This window comes from Podarcis vaucheri (genome assembly GCF_965113315.1).
Source record: "Podarcis vaucheri genome assembly, chromosome: 7".
NCBI classification, from domain to species: Eukaryota; Metazoa; Chordata; class Lepidosauria; order Squamata; family Lacertidae; genus Podarcis; species Podarcis vaucheri.
The window spans coordinates 83,087,728-83,106,661 of NC_138765.1; the positions used below are offsets into that span (position 1 = coordinate 83,087,728).

Here is an 18,934-nt window from a genome sequence, read left to right on the forward strand (position 1 = left end):
TTAATAGGTAATACAACTGGTAAAGGCTGCTGAGTTTCTCATTGTCTTTTTGAGCTTTTGTTGTCGTTTAGTCGTGTCCGACACTTCATGACCCCCTGGACCAGAGCACGCCAGGCACTCCTGTCTTCCACTGCCTCCCGCAGTTTGGTCCAACTCATGCTGGTAGCTTCGAGAACACTGTCCCACCATCTCGTCCTCTGTCGTCCCCTTCTCCTTGTGCCCTCCATCTTTCCCAACATCAGGGTCTTTTCCAGGGAGTCTTCTCTTCTCATGAGGTGGCCAAAGTATTGGAGCCTCAGCTTCAGGATCTGTCCTTCCAAGGAGCACTCAGGGCTGATTTCCTTAAGAATGGATACGTTTGATCTTCTTGCAGTCCATGGGACTCTCAAGAGTCTCCTCCAACACCAGAATTCCAAAGCATCAATTCTTCGGCGATCAGCCTTCTTTATGGTCCAGCTCTCACTTCCATACATCACCACTGGGAAAACCATGGCTTTAACTATACTTTTTGAGCTTAGTTTAATAAAAATAAAAGTACTGTAATAGTTTGGGCAATGTGCAAGTTGCAATATCAGTGTCTTCCAATCTAAAGGGCCTTCTGAGGCTGGAGATCTCTTAGCACCTGTCCTCTGCCTATTCAACTCCCTATGCAACACATTCCAGCCCCTCTTTAGTGCCGTTTCTGACCTCTTTGCCATCCATCCTCATCCAATCATGGAATGGTAGATTTCGATGAGACCTCCAAAGGCCATCTAGTCCAACCCCCTGCGACCCTTGTTGATTTGCTCCCTGTGCCAAGAAGTTTTATGGAGAACCACCATGAGGGCCCGACAACACTGAAAAAGCCATAGTGTGAAACAGAGTCCTGCCCGGGGCTGGAGGGGATCTGAGGAGACACCTCCAGAACTCCCATCATTTTTATTTACATTTCATAAAATTTGCTTGGCCACAAAACAAAACAAACCTCAGAGCAGTTTACAAACGAGATAAAATTACCAACAAGAAAAACGACAACAGCAATTTAAAACTACTGTATCAGAAAGTTAAAAATAGCAACAGACTTGAAACAGATGGAAACTGGCATCAACCAATAATAACAACAATTTTATTATTTATACCCCACCCATTTGGCTGGGTTTCCCAATACCAATACCCAATACTTTTTTCTAAAAAAAAAGAAAAAAGTTTATGGGTACAGTATTCTCATTTTGACTCAAGAAAATCTCCATTTTATAGTTCAAATCAGGAAAAATAAACACAGTAAATGGACAAAAGTACAAAGATTCACATGTTTAGGGGTGTGCGTACCCCTGCGTACCTCCAGAAAACACCACTGCCAATACTAATTCTTTCCAGGGATTTTGCACTAAACAACCCAGATTCGCATTTTGGATGCGTGTTTAGTTTTAATGTCAATTCAGTTGTGTTTGCATCCTTCCTTTTTTGCGTATGTCCTTTCTTTTTCTTTTTTAAGTTGCACCAACTTTCCTACCACCTGGATAGGATTTGGCTAGATTCCGGAAAGGGTACGTCGAAGCAGTGGCGTAGCGTGGGTTGTCAGCACCCGGGGCAAGGCAAGTAATTTGCGCCCCCTAACCCGTGGATTTGCGCCCCCTAACCGGTGGATTTGCGCCCCTAACCCTAACCCCCAGATGTTGCGCCCGGTGCGGCCGGCCCCCGCTGCACCCCCCCACGCTACGCCACTGCGTCGAAGGCGTCCGCCCGATGTCCCTCTGCAAGGAGTTCCAAAGGCTTGGCCCCCTAAAACCGAGTTGTCACAAGCGCGGAGAGGCGATTGTGTGACATCCCTCGGGGATGGTGTGAAAACGACGGAGACCGGAACCCGGCGCCGCCTAGCGGGCCGCGCAGCCTCCACCCAGCCTGCGATCCCGGCTCGCTTTGTCCAACACGGGAAGGCGGAGCGCCGGCTCTGCTCCTCCGATCCATCTCGCCTCTTCTTCTTCGTCCTGCTCCTCCTTTTGCAGCCCGTCGGGGGCGCAGGGAGGAGCCGGAGGTAGAGAAGCAGGAGGCGGAGGCAAGACGAGGCCGGCCGGCGGACGCATCTCTCCTTCCTCTCGGTCCCTTTGCGCTCCTCTCCGCCGCGGCCCCCCCGCCATCTCTCCACCGGGCGCGCCGTCCAGGCGCTCAGGTTTGCGCCCCTCTCCGCCGCGGCCCCCTCTCCATCTCTCCACTGGGCGCGCCGTCCTCCGGAGGAGACACAAAGGGAGCTCGGAGAAGGCGCCTGGCTGCTGGGCCGGGCCGGATCGGGCCGAGGCGAACCGGGGCAAAGCGGTGGCCGCGGCTGGGTCCAGGTGGTGGCGCGCCATGGCGGGCGCGTCGGGCGCGTCGTGCAGCCTGAAGGACGAGCTGCTGTGCTCCATCTGCCTGAGCATCTACCAGGACCCGGTGAGTTTCGGCTGCGAGCACTACTTCTGCCGCCGCTGCATCACGGAGCACTGGAGCCGCCAGGAGGCGCAGGCGGCGCCGGCCCGCGACTGCCCCGAGTGCCGGCGCACCTTCGCCGAGCCGGCGCTGGCGCCCAGCCTCAAGCTGGCCAACATCGTGGAGCGCTACGCCGCCTTCCCCCTCGACGCCATCCTGCTGAGCGCGCAGCAGCGCGGCGCCTCCGCCTTCGCCTGCGCCAAGGAGCACGGCAAGGTCAAGCTCTTCTGCCTCACCGACCGCGCCGTCGTCTGCTTCTTCTGCGACGAGCCGGCCGTGCACGAGCAGCACCAAGTCACCAGCCTCGACGACGCCTTCGAGGAGCTCCAGGTGCGCAGAGGGGAGGAGGGGCCTGCTGCGCCTGGGCAGCAGGAGGAGGCTGGGATGGGGAGGAGGCTGTCCGCCGCACCCCTGGAGAGAGGAGGGTGCCTGCTGTGTCTCTGTAGGAGCTGGCGGGGAAGGGTGCCTGTTATCCCCCTGGGAAGCTGGAAGAGACGTGTCCAGTTGTGGCCTTGTAGGAAGGTGCCCGTTGTGCCTCTGGAGGAGGGGAGGGGGTCTAGTTCTGCCCCGGAGGGAACTGGAGAAGGGTGCCTGTTGTGCCCTTGGAGGTGGAGGAGGAGGCCTGTTGTGTCCCTGTATGAGCTGGAGGAGAAGGGTCCCATGGCGCTTACCATGGACTTCTCCCTTGTTCTCTTAGAATGGCTGTGGCGCTCACCGGAGAGGTGCCGGAACGAAGTTCTTGTGATCTTGGGCTGAGAAAAAAAGCCCTGGTTGTGCCCATATAGTCCAGCTATATGTTCTCGCAGTGGCCAAACAGCAGAGCCATTGTGGCTAAAAGCCACCTCTCCCCTCCTCCATGAATTTGCCCAATCCTCCGTTAATGCCATCCAGGTTGGTTGTCACGACCGCCTCCTGTGGTGGGGAGTTCCGTAGTTTAACTCTGTGCTGTGTAATTAACTGCCTCCTTCTGGGAGGGCCCCTGAGCTCTGCAGCGGGAGCAGGGTATGGCTGCGAGACCCACCTGGATGATGCTGAAACCGTTGGCACTGCATCACCTCCTTGCTGCCCATCTATTTTTCAGAGGGAACTTAAGGAGCAGCTGCAGACTCTGCAGGACAGCGAGCGCGGCCACACAGAAGCCCTGGCTCTCCTGAAACGGCAGCTGGCCGAGACAAAGGTAAAGGCTGGGGTGGTGGTTTGGCTGGCCCCAAAGGTGTACCTGGGTGATGGCAGAAGGCTCCTGAGCAAAACCCATCATTGCCTACGCTGAGTTTCAGGCAGGTGACATTCCTCATCCTAGCTGGTGCCTTTGGGGTTTGAACCTGGGACCAAGGTGCCTCCCGCTGAGCTATAGCCCTCCCCTGAAAACAGAGTAATATTCTAGTCCTCATTGTTCTGGACAAAGAGCTGGTTTAAATAAGAAGTTCCCTTATACCAGATCAAGCCTTTGGTCCATCTAGGTCAGTATCGCCAACACTGACCAACCAGGGTTTTAGTCTGGGGAGACAGTCTCAGCCCTGTAGGGACATGTTGCCAAGATATGAAACCCGGGACCTTCATGCTAAGGTCTGCGTGCTAAGATGATGCTCTGCCCTTGAGCTGTGGTCCTTTCCTCAAAAAATAAAAATACAGGCTTCTAGTCCTCAACAAGGCTCTGAACAAATGGTGTGACTTAAGCTCTGTGAGGGCCACAGATTTTCCCACTCTTGATTTTAAGTAAACAGGGTTTAAATAAATGCCAGTTTGTCTCCCCACCCCTGAAAAATTTGACTTGTGTTCTAAGACTGCAAACCAATACTAGGGATTTTTCACCTGTTTTGCTCCTGCCTTCTGCTAAAAGGAGCCCTTTAAAAAACTTCCCATGCTAGTTTAAAGCCTTCTAGTTGTTGATATCAGCTGCGGAAGAGATTTTGAAGCCTCAGGTGTCTGCCTTCTCACCAAATGAATAGCCCCCTTGTTTTCTGGGGACTGAAGGGAGCTGGGAACATTGCTCAGATCCGATCGCTCCCCCCAGAGTGCAAATACTGCAGCGCTTTCGGATAAAAGGTTTGTGGTGGTGACGCTGCTCATGTTTCGACATCCAAGGCCCCTTTGCTGACAGTCGCTCGGGTGCTAAGCATGCAGAAGCATACAAGGGAGGTTTCTTACAGTGAGACAGACCATTGGAGTCCACAAGGCTCCTGGTTCAGTCCCCAAAGACATCTTTGAGAGACCACTGCCTGGAAAACTGGAGAGCCTCTGCCAGTCAGAGTAGGCAGCACTGAGCTAGTTGGGCCAATGGTCCGGATGCGTCACCTGCCTGTGTCTGCAGCAAGGGGTTGAGAACCTGCAGCTCTCCTGACGTTACAGAATCATAGAATTGTGGAGCTGGAAGGGATCCCCAAGGGTCTAATAATAATAATAATAATAATAATAATAATAATAATAATAATAATTTATTATTTATACCCCGCCCATCTGGCTGGGTTTCCCAGCCACTCTGGGCGGCTTCCAAAAGAATATTAAAATACTGTGATACATCAAACATTAAAAGCTTCCCTAAACAGGGCTGCCTTCAGATGTCTTCTAAAAGTCTGGTAGTTGTTGTTCTCTTTGACATCTGATGGGAGGGCGTTCCACAGGGAGGGCGCCACTACTGAGAAGGCCCTCTGCCTGGTTCCCTGTAACTTGGCTTCTCGCAGTGAGGGAACCGCCAGAAGGCCCTCGGAGCTGGACCTCAGTGTCCGGGTAGAACGATGGGGGTGGAGACGCTCCTTCAGGGATACTGGGCTGAGGCCATTTAGGGTTTTAAAGGTCAGCATCAACACTTTGAATTGTGCTCGGAAACGTACTGGGAGCCAATGTAGGTCTTTCAAGACCGGTGTTATATGGTCTCGGCGGCCGTTCCCAGTCACCAGTCTGGCTGCTGCATTCTGGATTAGTTGTAGTTTCCGGGTCACCTTCAAAGGTAGCCCCACGTAGAGCGCATTGCAGTAGTCCAAGCGGGAGATAACTAGAGCATGCACCACTCTGGCGAGACAGTCCGCGGGCAGATAGGGTCTCAGCCTACGTACCAGATGGAGCTGGTACACAGCTGCCCTGGACACGGATTTAACCTGTGCCTCCATGGACAGCTGTGAGTCCAAAATGACTCCCAGGCTGCGCACCTGGTCCTTCAGGGGCACAGTTACCCCATTCAGGACCAGGGAATTCCTCCACAAATGCAGGAATCACGGCCAAGGAATCCCTGGCAAGTGGCTATGTTGCTGGACTCCAGCTCCCAAGAGCCTCTGCCACTGTGGCCAGTGTTCAGGGATGCTGGGAGTGGTAGTTCCCGAATATCTGGGGGACCACCTGATCCTCATCCCTGATTGACCGTGACTTTCTGTCCAGAGGTTTGCGATGGAGAGGATGTCCCAGTACAGTGGTACTTCGGGTTACATACACTTCAGGTTACAGGCGCTTCAGGTTACAGACTCTGTTAGCCCAGAAATAGTACCTCGGGTTAAGAACTTTGCTTCAGGGTTAGAACAGAAATCATGCTCCAGCGGTGCGGCGGCAGCGGGAGGCCCCATTAACTAAAGTGGTGCTTCAGGTTAAGAACAGTTTCAGGTTAAGAACGGACCTCCGGAACGAATTAAGTACTTAACCCGAGGTACCACTGTATTAAGGGACACGGGAGGTGCTGTGGGTTAAACCACAGAGCCTAGGGCTTGCTGATCAGAAGGTCGGCGGTTCGAATCCCTGCAACAGGGTGAGCTTCCGTTGCTCGGTCCCTGCTCCTGCCAACTTAGCAGTTTGAAAGCACGTCAAAGTGCAAGTAGATAAATAGGTACTGCTCCGGCGGGAAGGTAAACGGCGTTTCCGTGTGCTGCTCTGGTTCGCCAGAAGCAGCTTAGTCATGCTGGCCACATGACCTGGAAGCTGTACGCCGGCTCCCTCGGCCAATAAAGCAAGATGAGCTCCGCAACCCCAGAGTCGGTCACGACTGGACCTAATGGTCAGGGTCCCTTTACCTTTACCTTTTACCACTGTATTACCTGAAGGTGCTGCTGAGGTTTGAAGCTGGCGCCTTCTGCAAATGGAGCTGGGCATCTACCGCTGACCTGCAGCCCTTCTTTTAAGGCAGGGATGGGGAACCTGTGTCTCTCCAGATGTTCCTGGATTCAAACTCCCAACAGCCAGCATGGGCAGTGGTCAGGGATGAAGAGAGTTGAAGGAGGCCGTCCACATCTGGAGGGCCCAGGGTTCTCCATCCCTTCATTAAAAGCCTCATTATAATAATACCAATTTATAATACAATTACTAAAATAAATCATTTAAATACAGTGGTGCCCCGCAAGACGAATGCCTCGCAAGACGGAAAACCTGCTAGACGAAAGGGTTTTCCGTTTTTGAGTTGCTTCACAGGACGAATTTCCCTATGGGCTTGCTTCACAAAACGAAAATGTCTTGCGAGTCTTGAGTTTTTTTTCTGCTTTCCCCCCCTTTTTCTAAGCCGCTAAACCGCTAATAGCCTTTTAGCCGCTAATCCGCTAAGCCTTTCATAGCCGCTAAGCCTTTCATAGCCGCTAAACCACTAACAGCGCTAAGCCGCTAATAGGGTTGCTTCGCAAGACGAAAAAACCGCTAGATGAAGACACTCACGGAACGGATTAATTTCGTCTTGCGAGGCACCACTGTACCAAATTATATAGTTTAGATAAAGTGCCCCCCACATGCTAGAATTGATGATTTTCTTTATTTCTGCATTCCAAAATCTTACTGATTTCAGTTACATTCCAGTCATAATAATACAACAGCTGCAATATTTATAATTTCTATTTGTGTTGACACATTAAATGATTTTTGAAACTACAAGTGAGGATCTCAAAACTATATCCTTGTTCTTCCTGTGTGTGACATCTATTCCATCCATATTGCTTTTTCCTGTCCTTGTAAAATGGGATATATATATTTCCCCAGTTGTTTCTGTGATCTGTCATGCCTTGGGCTGAGCTGATATCCCATTGTTGTTCTCCCTCACTCAGTCCCGTGCTTGGTTATTTTGCAACTTTAAAGTCACACCTCTCATCAAAATGGGAGATCTCTTTCCCCACCCACACGGCTTTAAACAAGTCACAAGATCCGCAAGATCCCCATCTTCGCAGAACAATCCTGCAGGGTGGTATCGAGGCGATCACGGGTCTTCATCAGGGGGAAGCCAAGTTCTGCCCATGACTTGCTTGCATCTCATTCTCTCTACGCAGTCCTCCGCCAAGAGCCTGCGGGCCACGATTGGGGAGGCGTTTGAACGGCTGCACCGCTTGCTCCGCGAGCGCCAGAAGGCCATGTTGGAGGAGCTGGAGGCGGACACCGCCCGGACTCTGACGGACATCGAGCAGAAGATCCAGCGCTACAGCCAGCAGCTCCGCAAAGTCCAGGAAGGTAGCCAGATCCTCCAGGAGCGGCTGGCCGAGGCGGACAAGCACTCCTTCCTGGCCGGCATTGCGTCCTTGTCCGAGAGGTAGGCCGAGTTGCGCGGGCAGCTGACACCAGGGATAGAGCAGCCTTCCCCAGCTGCCTCAGACTAAACATCACTCGTAGGAACATAGGGAGGGGGCTGCTGGATCAGGCCAGCTTCCTGTTCTCACAGGGGGCAAACAATTTAACCCCTGTGTTGCAGTAGTCAGTAATATCCAAGGCAACACAATGACCAAATACAATGATACGATATCAATATACACTCTTTATAGAATATGAAATACATGAAATCACATAAACAGAAAACTTACGAATCTCTGAAAGTCAGCAAATATGCACTCTTAATGGATTCTCTTGAAAACGTGAAACCAAATAAAGATAAGTCTTATAAGTCTCTGTAATGGGAATTGGGGTTGCTTGTGCGTAAACTGCAAACTGCTCCAAGCTGGTTGTATAGCTAAACCTTTCCCTGGTTTGACAGCCCTTACAACGCGACTGTCTCAGTCACTGGCAGAATCCGTCAGTGGGCGTTTCCTAAACTTCTTCCAACATAAAAATTCCTTGACTCCAAGTCTCCTCCCAGATTCTCTGCGCGGAAGCTTTCTGCGCAGTGTAGGCGTGCCAAGCGGAGGTCCTGTGCTCTCTCCGCTGATCTCACTGGAAGAGTCTCGGAGCCTCCCCTCCGCAGTACTCTCAGCCTCCCCTTTCTCCCTGGTGTCCCCTGGATTTCCTTCCCCAGCGGAAGCTCTCTCTCTCTCCTTGCTAGTTCCCTCCCCTGCATCATTGGGGAGCCTTACCTCTCCTCTTGCCTCTGATGGCAGTTCCCTGACAGTCTCTGAAAGTCTTTGAAGACAATGCAAGTCTCTGGAAGAAGCAATGTATCAGATTCTTATCTGGTGAAAACAGGCTGTAAAGCTTTGTTTATGGCGTCCAACGCTGCCGAAGTAGTTTGCAAATAGACGTTGTGAACAGTGATTCCGGATATACCCACTGTTTCGTGGAATTATTCTTCATAACTTTATGACCACTGCTTCATAGCAATTGTTGTTATACCATATTTTTTGCTCTATAAGACTCACTTTTTCCCTCCTAAAAAGTAAGGGGGAATGTGTGTGTGTCTTATGGAGCGAATGCAGGCTGCACAGCTATCCCAGAAGCCAGAACAGCGAGAGGGATTGCTGCTTTCACTGCGCAGTGATCCCTCTTGCTGTTCTGGCTTCTGAGATTCAGAATATTTTTTTTCTTGTTTTCCTCCTCCAAAAACTAGGTGTGTCTTGTGGTCTGGTGCGTCTTATAGAGCGAAAAATACGGTACTTTTCCATTCACCATATAGATGGGTTTATGAAGCATTTTTGTATCCTTCTGCTCTTGTTTTCCTCCTCTAAAAACTAGGTGTGTCTTATGGTCGGGTGTGTCTTATAGAGCAAAAATATGGTATTTCATATCATATAAAGATTGTCTATTGATATCGTATCATTGTATTTGGTCATTGTGTTGCCTTGGATATTACTGACTCACAGGGGCCAGCCAGATGCTCCAGTGAGCTGGACCTCAGTAAAAGAGCAATTCTCCCCTCCTGTGTTCCTTCATTCTTTCAGCTTGATGTTTATTCACAGCTATACAAAAATACAAACCCATTGCAAAGCATCTTTTTTTATAAAATACGAAGACAAAACAGCTACTTTTTATGCTATATTAAGATAAACAGTCTAAAAAAGGACAAAAGTCAGAAAGAAAAGACAAGTAAAAGAGAGAGGGAGAAGGGAAAGAAAGGAAAAACTAAAGGTGTGTTTCCCAGCACCTGGCATTCAGAAGCATCCCTGGCTCTGGCCATAGAGGCAGAGTACAGCCACTGTGTCTAGCAAACATCAAGTAGACCCATTGAAAGTGTGTGCAGCCCACGTGCTCCTTGCTCACCCTGGTTCTCTTCCTCCTCACAAGGCTCAAGGGCAAGATCCACGAAACGAACCTCACGTACGAGGACTTCCCCACCTCCAAATATATGGGCCCCTTGCAGTACACGATCTGGAAATCTCTTTTTCAGGACATCCACCCAGGTGAGCAAATGTGTTTGCTTCATTTCTGAATTGCTTCCTGTAAAAATATCCCGATTTTAACAGTGAACGGCCGCAACAAAATCAGCTTTATGTGACAGTTGCAAGTTTGAGGTAGATGTAGACTGGGATAAAAGACCTCCACTTCAAAGGTGTTGTTGGGAAAGGAAGATTCTTAGTTTTGGTGCAAGGAAAAAAAATAGGTGTAAAAGTAGAATGCCACAATCCACGTTTAGTGAGAGAACCCAAGAAGAGATTTAAAATCACAAAGGACGCAGCAGAGTAAAGCGTGGAGATATAGGTTGTTAGGCCGTTGAAATATGCCCTTGTGAGTTTCAGAACTCCCCTCGCATCTAAAAAGACCACATGTTTGGGAAATTAAAAATGGTATACTTACAAACTCTCCAAAGGTCACATTCATGTGCTATTCCATACAGCATTCAGAAAAAAGTTGCAGAGGCAGTAAAACATGGCTTCGTTACAGTGGTGAAAGTTTAAAATACCGGTGGGTGCCACTACCGAGAAGGCTCTCTGCCTGGTTCCCTGTAACTTGGCTTCTTGCAGTGAGGGAGCCTCCAGAAGGCCCTCGGCGCTGGACCTCAGTATCCGGGCTGAATGATGGGGGTGGAGAAGCTCCTTCAGGTATACTGGGCCGAGGCTGTTTAGGGCTTTAAAGGTCAGCACCAACACTTTGAATTGTGCTTGGAAACGTACTGGGAGCCAATTTAGGTCTTTCAAGACCGGTGTTATGTGGTCTCGGTGGCTGCCCACAGTCACCAGTCTAGCTGCCTCATTCTGTATTAGTTGTAGTTTCCGGGTCACCTTCAAAGGTAGCCCCACGTAGAGCGCATTGCAGTAGTCCAAGTGGGAGATAACTAGAGCATGCACTACTCTGGTGAGACAGTTTGCGGGCAGGTAGGGTCTCATCCTGTGTACCAGATGGAGCTAGTAAACAGCTGCCCTGGACACAGAATTGACCTGCACCTCCATGGACAGCTGAGAGTCCAAAATGACTCCCAGGCTGCGCACCTGGTCCTTCAGGGGCACAGTTACCCCATTCAGGACCAGGGACTCCTCCACACCTGCCTGCCTCCTGTCTCCCAAAAACAGTACTTCTGACTTGTCAGGATTCAACCTCAATCTGTTAGCCGCCATCCAACCTCCAACCGCCTCCAGGCACTCACACAGGACCGTCACCGCCTTCACTGGTTCTGATTTGAAAGAGAGGTAGAGCTGGGTATCATCTGCATACTGATGAACACCCAGCCCAAACCCCCTGATGATCTCTCCCAGCAGCTTCATGTAGATGTTGAAAAGCATGGGGGAGAAGACAGAACCCTGAGGCTCCCCATAAGTGAGAGCCCAGGGGTCTGAACACTCATCCCCACCACCACCACTTTCTGAACACGGCCCAGGGGTGTTCCCACCCTCCCATAACCAAGCGGTGTAGAAATATTACAAAATGAATAAATAGCAACATATTTCTCCCCACAGTGCCTGCCACCCTCACTCTGGACCCCTCCACGGCCCACCAGCGCCTCATCCTCTCCGACGACTGCACCATCGTGGCCTACGGCAACCTGCACCCACAGCCGCTGCAGGACTCCCCCAAGCGCTTTGACGTGGAGGTCTCGGTGCTGGGCTCGGAGGCCTTTGGCGGCGGGGTGCACTACTGGGAGGTGGTGGTCTCGGAGAAGACGCAGTGGATGATCGGCCTGGCGCACGAGGCCGTCACGCGCAAGGGCAGCATCCAGATCCAGCCCAGCCGCGGCTTCTACTGCATCGTCATGCACGACGGCAACCAGTACAGCGCTTGCACGGAGCCCTGGACCCGGCTGAACGTCAAGAGCAAGCTGGAGAAGGTGGGCGTCTTCTTGGACTATGACCGCGGCCTCCTGATCTTTTACAACGCGGACGACATGTCCTGGCTGTACACCTTCCGGGAGCGCTTCCCGGGCAAGCTCTGCTCCTACTTCAGCCCGGGGCAGAGCCACGCCAACGGGAAGAACGTGCAGCCGCTGCGGATCAACACTGTCCGCATTTAAGGGCTGCCGACTGGGTGGGGGAACCGTCGGCGGCACGGCACTGACTGTTGCGAGCCGTGATGCCTGACTCCTGGGGGTCCCTCCCAACGCTACCATTCTGTGGTTCTGTTCTTGACTGGCAGAACACAGGGGTGAACACGCAGGGTTCCTTGCTTGAGCTTCCGGAAGAGCGGGGCTTTTCAATTAGGGACAGAAAACTGGTGTGAGGTCCACCAGGGGAGGGGAGTCGGGATTCTTGCTTGCGGCGTTTCTGGGTGCTGCCCGTCGACGCAGCTTGGTGGGCGGCCGGCGATGGTGCAGTGAGGTGGGCCAGCTGAGGAACGAGGCGCTTTTGTGAGGGAACAGAGCTCTGAACTTTTCTTTCCCGGCAAAGTCCGCATGGCGCAGATTCCAGGCCCACAGGCAGGTGCATGTACCAGAACGAAACCTTGCGGCCCCCACCGCTGGCTGGTTTAAGTGGGAACGGGTTTATGTCTGTATGGACTTGTATTAGTTGGTCTGATTTCCTGTTTGGGGAGGCTGGGAGGAAAATGGCGTCTGGGAAGCACCGGGGAGGGGGAGGAAAGAAGGAAACGGTGAAATAAATGGAACGTTTGGACCTCAAACCTTGCTGGATGTTTTGTGGGGTGTGCAGATTGGTGTTGTTGTTGTTTGCAGTGTCAGGCTAGGACTAGGGAGACCTGGGTTCAAATCTGTGGTCTGTTCTCTTCCCCAGCCATGGGCCAATCATAATCTCTCAGCGCGACCTACCCCGGAGGGTTGTTGTGAGATTATGGGAGTGTCTTCGGATCCTTGAAGCTGCCTTGGAGCGAGTCGAACCACTGGTTCCCCACCCCTGCATTAAAGGAAAGCGTTGAGCTCAGGGCAGGGCAGGCAAGTGATGGTCCAGTTCAGGGACGATGGTCTTCCAGAGACTCCAAACGATCATGGGAGTTGTCCCATGCTAACATTTGCACGGTTGAAGATTCCTTGTCCCTGTGTTTAAAGAAGCCATAGTTGCATTGGAGGCAGCTAAGGACATTGAAGGCAAGTGATGGTCCAGTTCAGGGATGAAGAGCTTGTAGTTCTGAAGAAATTGCTAGACTCCAACTCCCAACAGCACCAGCCAGCCTGGCCTATATTCAGGGATGATGACTAGCATGATGACTAGCTAGGGGCAGCGAAGGCTAGTGACGGTCCAGTTCAAGTATGGAGAGCTTGTGGTTCTCAATAAATTGCTAGACTCCGGCTCCCAGCATCTGGGAGCCATGAGGCCCTTTTGCTGGATTGTTGCTGCTCAGTGGTGGAGTAAGGTAAAGGTAAAGGGACCCCTGACCATTAGGTCCAGTCATGGCTGACTCTGGGGTTGTGGCGCTCATCTCGCTTTATTGGCCAAGGGAGCCAGCGTACAGCTTCCGGGTCATGTGGCCAGCATGACTAAGCCGCTTCTGGAGAACCAGACCAGTGCATGGAAATGCCGTTTACCTTCCCGCCGGAGCGGTCCCTGTTTATCTACTTGCACTTTGACATGCTTTCAAACTGCTAGGTTGACAGGAGCAGGGACCGAGCAACGGGAGCTCACCCCGTCACGGGGATTCGAACCGCCGACCTTCTGATCGGCAAATCCTAGGCTCTGTGGTAATTAACAAGCAAACACAGCTGTGGGAGGAATGATTCCGGCAATGCTGAGCAGCTGCAAGCAGGAGGCGGCTGGTGCAAGTTTTCTGTGTGCGGTGGAAATGCTTGCCTCTCAGTTTGCTAAAGGTGCATCCAGGGGGGCACGACCGAGACGTAGAGCTTGTGGGGTGTCGCAAGTACGACATCCAATGGAAGGCGAGAGGCGGGGAGACAGGGAAGGCTGGGTTTTGGCTTCACATAGGACGCCCCTGAAATGTGAGGTGACAAACTGTGTTAGCCAAACTGTCCAGAAGAGGGTAGCATTTCCTGAATTTGTGCCACAAGTGAACAGTTTAATCGCAGTGAGTTGGGGGAGCGGCATTATTTCCCTTTCAGCAAGGAATGTAAAGTATCTCCCCACGTTGATTGCTTGATAGGCATGTCCAAATAGCAGTGATGTTGCATCCTGTAGGCGGCAGAATGATGGCTTTGGTGTCTTTCTCTAGGTCAGGGCTCACCAGCTTGGCACCTTTTGAAGGTTACTGAGCTGAAGCGACCCTCATCGTCCCTCACCACTGGGCATGCTGGCTGGCAGGGATCTTGGGAGTTGGCATCTGCCAGCGTCTGGAGGGCCACAGGTTCCGCTGTTGCAGGCTGACCATCGCTTGCCTTTCCTGCCCCTGGGTCTCCATCGTAACTCTGCCTCCTTTGCACACAGGGATGTAGCAGCCGCAGCCCCCCTGGTGTTGCCTGATTCCTTCTCCCACCATCACTCACCTTTGCCGTCACTTGCCTTTACTGCCCCTAATTCCGGCCATCACTACTTTGCCTTCTTTTCATGCACGGATGCCAGCTCCCTTCATGCATGACCATCAGCCAACCAATGATGGTTGGAGGTCAGTAGCCTGACTCTCCCTGCTCAAGTTGTTGCAGTGAATGTAGACATCATCATCTTCAATGGATGCAAAACAGGAAAAGGGGGAAAAGCTCTGTAGTTGAGCTGTGCAAAATTCAGCAGGGCTACCTTATCTTGCAAAGGAGCTGAGTGGGTCATGTCAGGTGCTTGGTGGGGAAGGCAGAGAGAGGGTGGGGTTTTTGGTTTGTTTTCTGTTTGTGTTCTGTAATTGCCAGAAGCAATGGTAACTGATTTCAGCTCTCAGGGTTTCCAGGCAGGTTCCATTCCCAGCCGTGCCTGGAGATGTCAAGAACTGAACATCTTTCCCCTTAAAAACAAAGCATGCTTCTAGTCCTTATCGCTGCAAATTGAGGGGTGACTTAAATAGGAACGGAGGAAAGTGCCTTATGCCAAGTCAGGCTCTTAGAGCAGGGTTTCCCAAACTTGTCTCTCCAGCTCTTTATGGACTACAGCTCCCATCATCCCTAGCTAGCAGGACCAGTGGTCAGGGATGATGGGAACTGTAGTCCAAAAACAGCTGGAGACCCAAGTTTGGGAAACCTTGGCTTACTCTGACTGGTATCAGCTGTCCCAGGTTTCAGGCACGTTTACCTGGTGATGCTGGCGAGAAAACCAGGGACCTGCCTGCAATGTGAGCACCCGGCTGCTGAGTTGCAAGTTTCTAGTCCTCACCACTGTGAGTAAAAGACTGACTTCCAAAGCTGGCAAGCTCCCGTGCTCTGCACCGACAGGAGAGCTGTGGTGTCAGGCAGGACTGGGGAAAAGGGGGCGCTGTTTTAAGTAAGGGGGGGGGAGGGGATTCCAGGGCTAGTTGGAATCTGCGGCCCCCTTCCCTCATCACCCTTGTGGATCCACTGTCTCAGGGATCCAGCTCTGGCCCTCCTTGCTTTAGCTGGGGCCGGGAACGGGGGTCATCCTCAGCCAACATTTTTCATGTATTAGATGGCATCATTAGATCCCTTCGTTTGGGAGGCATGCGACATGTCAATAATTCCGGGATTAGCATCTATGTGGGACGGGGGCAATGATGTGCCGGCCAGCCAGAGGTCCTAACGCAGGGCCACCTCTCCTTTCGTTGGGCTCAGCTGCTGCAGCTCCAGCTGCTGGTGGGTAACCCTACCCTTGCCCACAACAAAGGGGGAGAGGCGATCGCGACTCCAGGGAGTTATGCGCTCCATCTCAGGCCGCCATCTCAGCTTCCCAGAGTTGGCATGTGCCCAAGCAGAGGCGGCCATGTCATTGCAATTCTCTCTCCTAGCCGGTATTTGAGAGGAGGGACCTGCACCATGTGAGATGCTTAACCCCACTGGAAAGACACGGGACTAATTTTAATTCCATTGCTCAGCTCCGGCTGACATTACTGTCAGCGGTGGCGCTGTCCGAATGCCTGGGAAGTTTTGTGGGGGTTTTTAATTTACTTTTTTAATGGCAGCTGGGGGCCTTCTCAGATCACCCCTGCGGCCCTCTTAATCCGATCTCCCTCATTTCATTTCATTTGATACCCCTGTCAGGGGCAGGGGGCTCTTGATTTTGGCCTCTTCTTTCTCTCTGTATATGTCATATTTGGATATTAATGTGGCACATGCAAAGAATACCTTTCCTCAGAGGAGGCCTGTTGCCTCATTCTTTCGGGGAACCTGTTCTTTCTCCTCCTACAGAAAGGTTTAAGTTTCTAGTCCTCAAGTTTCTGGGAGGAAGACCAATTTCTTCCAATGCTTGCAAACCTTTTCGCTCTTCCACACCGATTGGCGAGCTGTGCAAGTGCACCAGTGTCTGTGGCTGGCGCAGATAAAAACCTTAGATTCATAGGGTCAAAAGCACGGGCCTCTCTGGCAACAGCCTTGCTGATTTCAAGGTCCTGGGCCCAGAGGGTTGTCTCTCCCCATGGATCTTCTTGCGTTGGACTTGGGTGCTGCTTTTGGGTCTCCCTTTGGGGCCACCGTGAGAACAGGGTGCTTTTGGCTCAATCCAAGAGGTGCTGCTTAGGTTCTTGTGGAAATCTGCACCCTACGACTAATTCTCCACGAATAACCTCCGTGCTTTCGAGGGGCCATAAATATGTGTAGAGAACATCAGGAAGACACCACTGACCTGGTGGCTGAGGAAGGTTGCTTTGAACACCTTGAATGTAAGGGATATGGAACCCAAAGAATCCAAAGGAACCCAAAGGAATGCACAAATCCAACCATTTTTAAAAAGACCAACAAGAGTGTTTTCCCCATTTTATTATTATTATTGTTACCAACTCAGAAGCGTCTTTCCATTTGTTATGATACTATTTTTGGTATAATGCCCCAAACCAGTTATATAGGCTTGTATCCGATCCTACGCAAGAGTAGACCCATGGAAGTTAATACACTAAGGGGCCTACAAGCCAGGGAGGACTTCTCTAGATACGAGCCCCCGTCTCCAGCTGCCACGACTTCCAAAAAGCTATAGCATATACACACACAAAACACACAGAATATGGAATGGGCTTCGGGTCTTCTGTTTTTCTTCTTTTGCATGCACAGAGAAAGGAAGCTGGCATTCTGCTGAAGGACTTTGGGAGGCAAAAAGAAGGGAGGGGGGGAAAAGCACACAGCACCCGCAAAGTCGTCAGTGAAAAAGAAAGCCCCCACAAATCTAGTTAACACACACCCCAAAGGAGCCCCACCAGTCCTTGAGCAACGGAAAACAACAGGGGGAAAAAAAGCTGCGTCTGCCGGAGGATTCAGGCAAACAGTTTTCTCCCACTCACCCGACAAAGCATCTATTGATTTGTGCAGCTCCTCCAACCAACAGAGGTCTCCTGAGTCCATCGTTCGCCTGGGATGGCACCAACCCGATTCGAAACTCGGGATTGGTGGACTCGGGTCAAAAAGGCATGTGGGGTGCAAAACTGCTTGTCCGAATCCTCTCCCCACCCCCACCCCCGGGTCAGTTTTCAGGAAATCTCCCCTTATTACTATGGAGTCACGTCCCACCATTTGAAGGCAGAAGGCTTGCGGTGAACATTGGTGCCGCAATGGACCTCCCCCAGCTGCTTGTGGTAGGACGAAACGTCGTCGATGAAGGTGCAGGTCAGGCCCAGTGGCTCCAGGAGGGCGCAGACATGCTGCTCCAGGCAGCATTCGGCCTCGATGATAGGCCCAAATGGCTTGGGGATGCCCAGGTCTCTGGACAGCACAATCATGTTCACCTGGATGCAAAAGGAGACGGAGAAATTGACTGCTGAGCTAATGAGGACCTAACGATGAATTTTCATAGAATCATAGAGTTGGAAGAGACCACAAGGGCCATCGAGTCCAACCCCCTGCCAAGCAGGAAACACCATCAGAGCACTCCTGACATATGGTTGTCAAGCCTCTGCTTAAAGACCTCCAAAGGAGGAGACTCCACCACACTCCTTGGCAGCAAATTCCACTGTCGAACAGCTCTTACTGTCAGGAAGTTCTTCCTAATGTTTAGGTGGAATCTTCTTTCTTGTAGTTTGGATCCATTGCTCCGTGCCCACTTCTCTGGAGCAACAGAAAACAACCTTTCTCCATCCTCTATGTGACATCCTTTTATATATTTGAACATGGCTATCATATCACCCCTTAACCTCCTCTTCTCCAGGCTAAACATGCCCAGCTCCCTTAGCCGTTCCTCATAATTGTTTAAGGGGGAATGGAAAGAAACCATTGATGGGTTATCTATCAAACTTATCGGCCATACATGAAATCACAGGCAGGATTTGATATACAAGCAGCAGATTATTGAAAGAATACTGGGGCTTAGATAATAAAAACGTGTGTGTTTTAAAACAGCGAATAAAAAGGAGTAATAAAAATAAACATCAGGAAAGGAGGGGTGGGAAGTCAAGAAGTCGTCATCCATGTATAAAAAACCACTCTATAGGGTGATCAGTGTTTTGAAATATCTTTGGAGATTTAATAAAACTATATATCAAAACAAAACAAAAGGAGACGGAGAGAGCAAAAAAGAGACCAGGATGCGGTCCTTCCTTGGGCTGTCTCCTCCAGCCAACTGCTTTATCCAGCACCCATCTTATTTGGTTCATTTATTTAGTTCATAAAATGTATATGCCGCTTGATTGTATATAAATATGGATAGCTCAGTTGGTTAGAGTGTGGAACATCAAGGTTGCAGGTTCAATCCCTGTATGGGACAGCTGCATATTCCTGATTTGCAGGGGGCTGGACTAGATGACCCTCGGGACCCCGTGGCATTATCAGCACCAGGATCTAACCAACTGAGCTATCCAGGCTCTACTTTGGATATGCTAGTTAATCAGTTAGATCACCCTCCTCACCTGGAAGGAAGTTAAGCTCTGGTAGCGGACCAAACAGGATATTAAAAGGTTTAATGCTACACTTTTTAAACTCTGCTGGGGACTCTCTTTTGCTGGAGACTGTGATTAGCCCTGGGCTCCAGCCAATTCTTTTGCTAAATAC

General features: G+C 51.1%; 2 protein-coding genes across 3 annotated transcripts in view; one reads left to right on the forward strand and one right to left on the reverse strand.

Annotated features, from left to right (window-relative positions):
• The first annotated feature begins 1,712 nt into the window (after window positions 1-1,712).
• TRIM62 (tripartite motif containing 62) lies at window positions 1,713-17,064 on the forward strand. 2 transcript variants are annotated; one of them, XM_082230199.1, is made up of 6 exons: window positions 1,713-2,149; window positions 2,217-2,772; window positions 3,524-3,619; window positions 7,671-7,927; window positions 9,826-9,941; window positions 11,433-17,064. In XM_082230199.1, exons 2-6 carry the CDS (start codon window positions 2,326-2,328, stop codon window positions 11,981-11,983), a joined length of 1,467 nt encoding a protein of 488 aa, XP_082086325.1. In that variant the 5' UTR covers window positions 1,713-2,149; window positions 2,217-2,325; the 3' UTR covers window positions 11,984-17,064. The 2 variants fall into 2 exon arrangements, with proteins under 2 accessions (XP_082086325.1, XP_082086324.1); XM_082230198.1 differs by having other exon boundaries at window positions 1,713-2,772.
• LOC309538267 (protein-arginine deiminase type-2-like) overlaps window positions 16,684-18,934 on the reverse strand; it is a 52,615-nt gene continuing 50,364 nt past the window's right edge. The window contains exon 16 of the mRNA XM_082233612.1: window positions 16,684-17,676. Within this exon, the coding sequence (XP_082089738.1) occupies window positions 17,443-17,676 (234 nt within the window). The 3' untranslated portion in view covers window positions 16,684-17,442. The remainder of the gene's footprint in view (window positions 17,677-18,934) is intronic.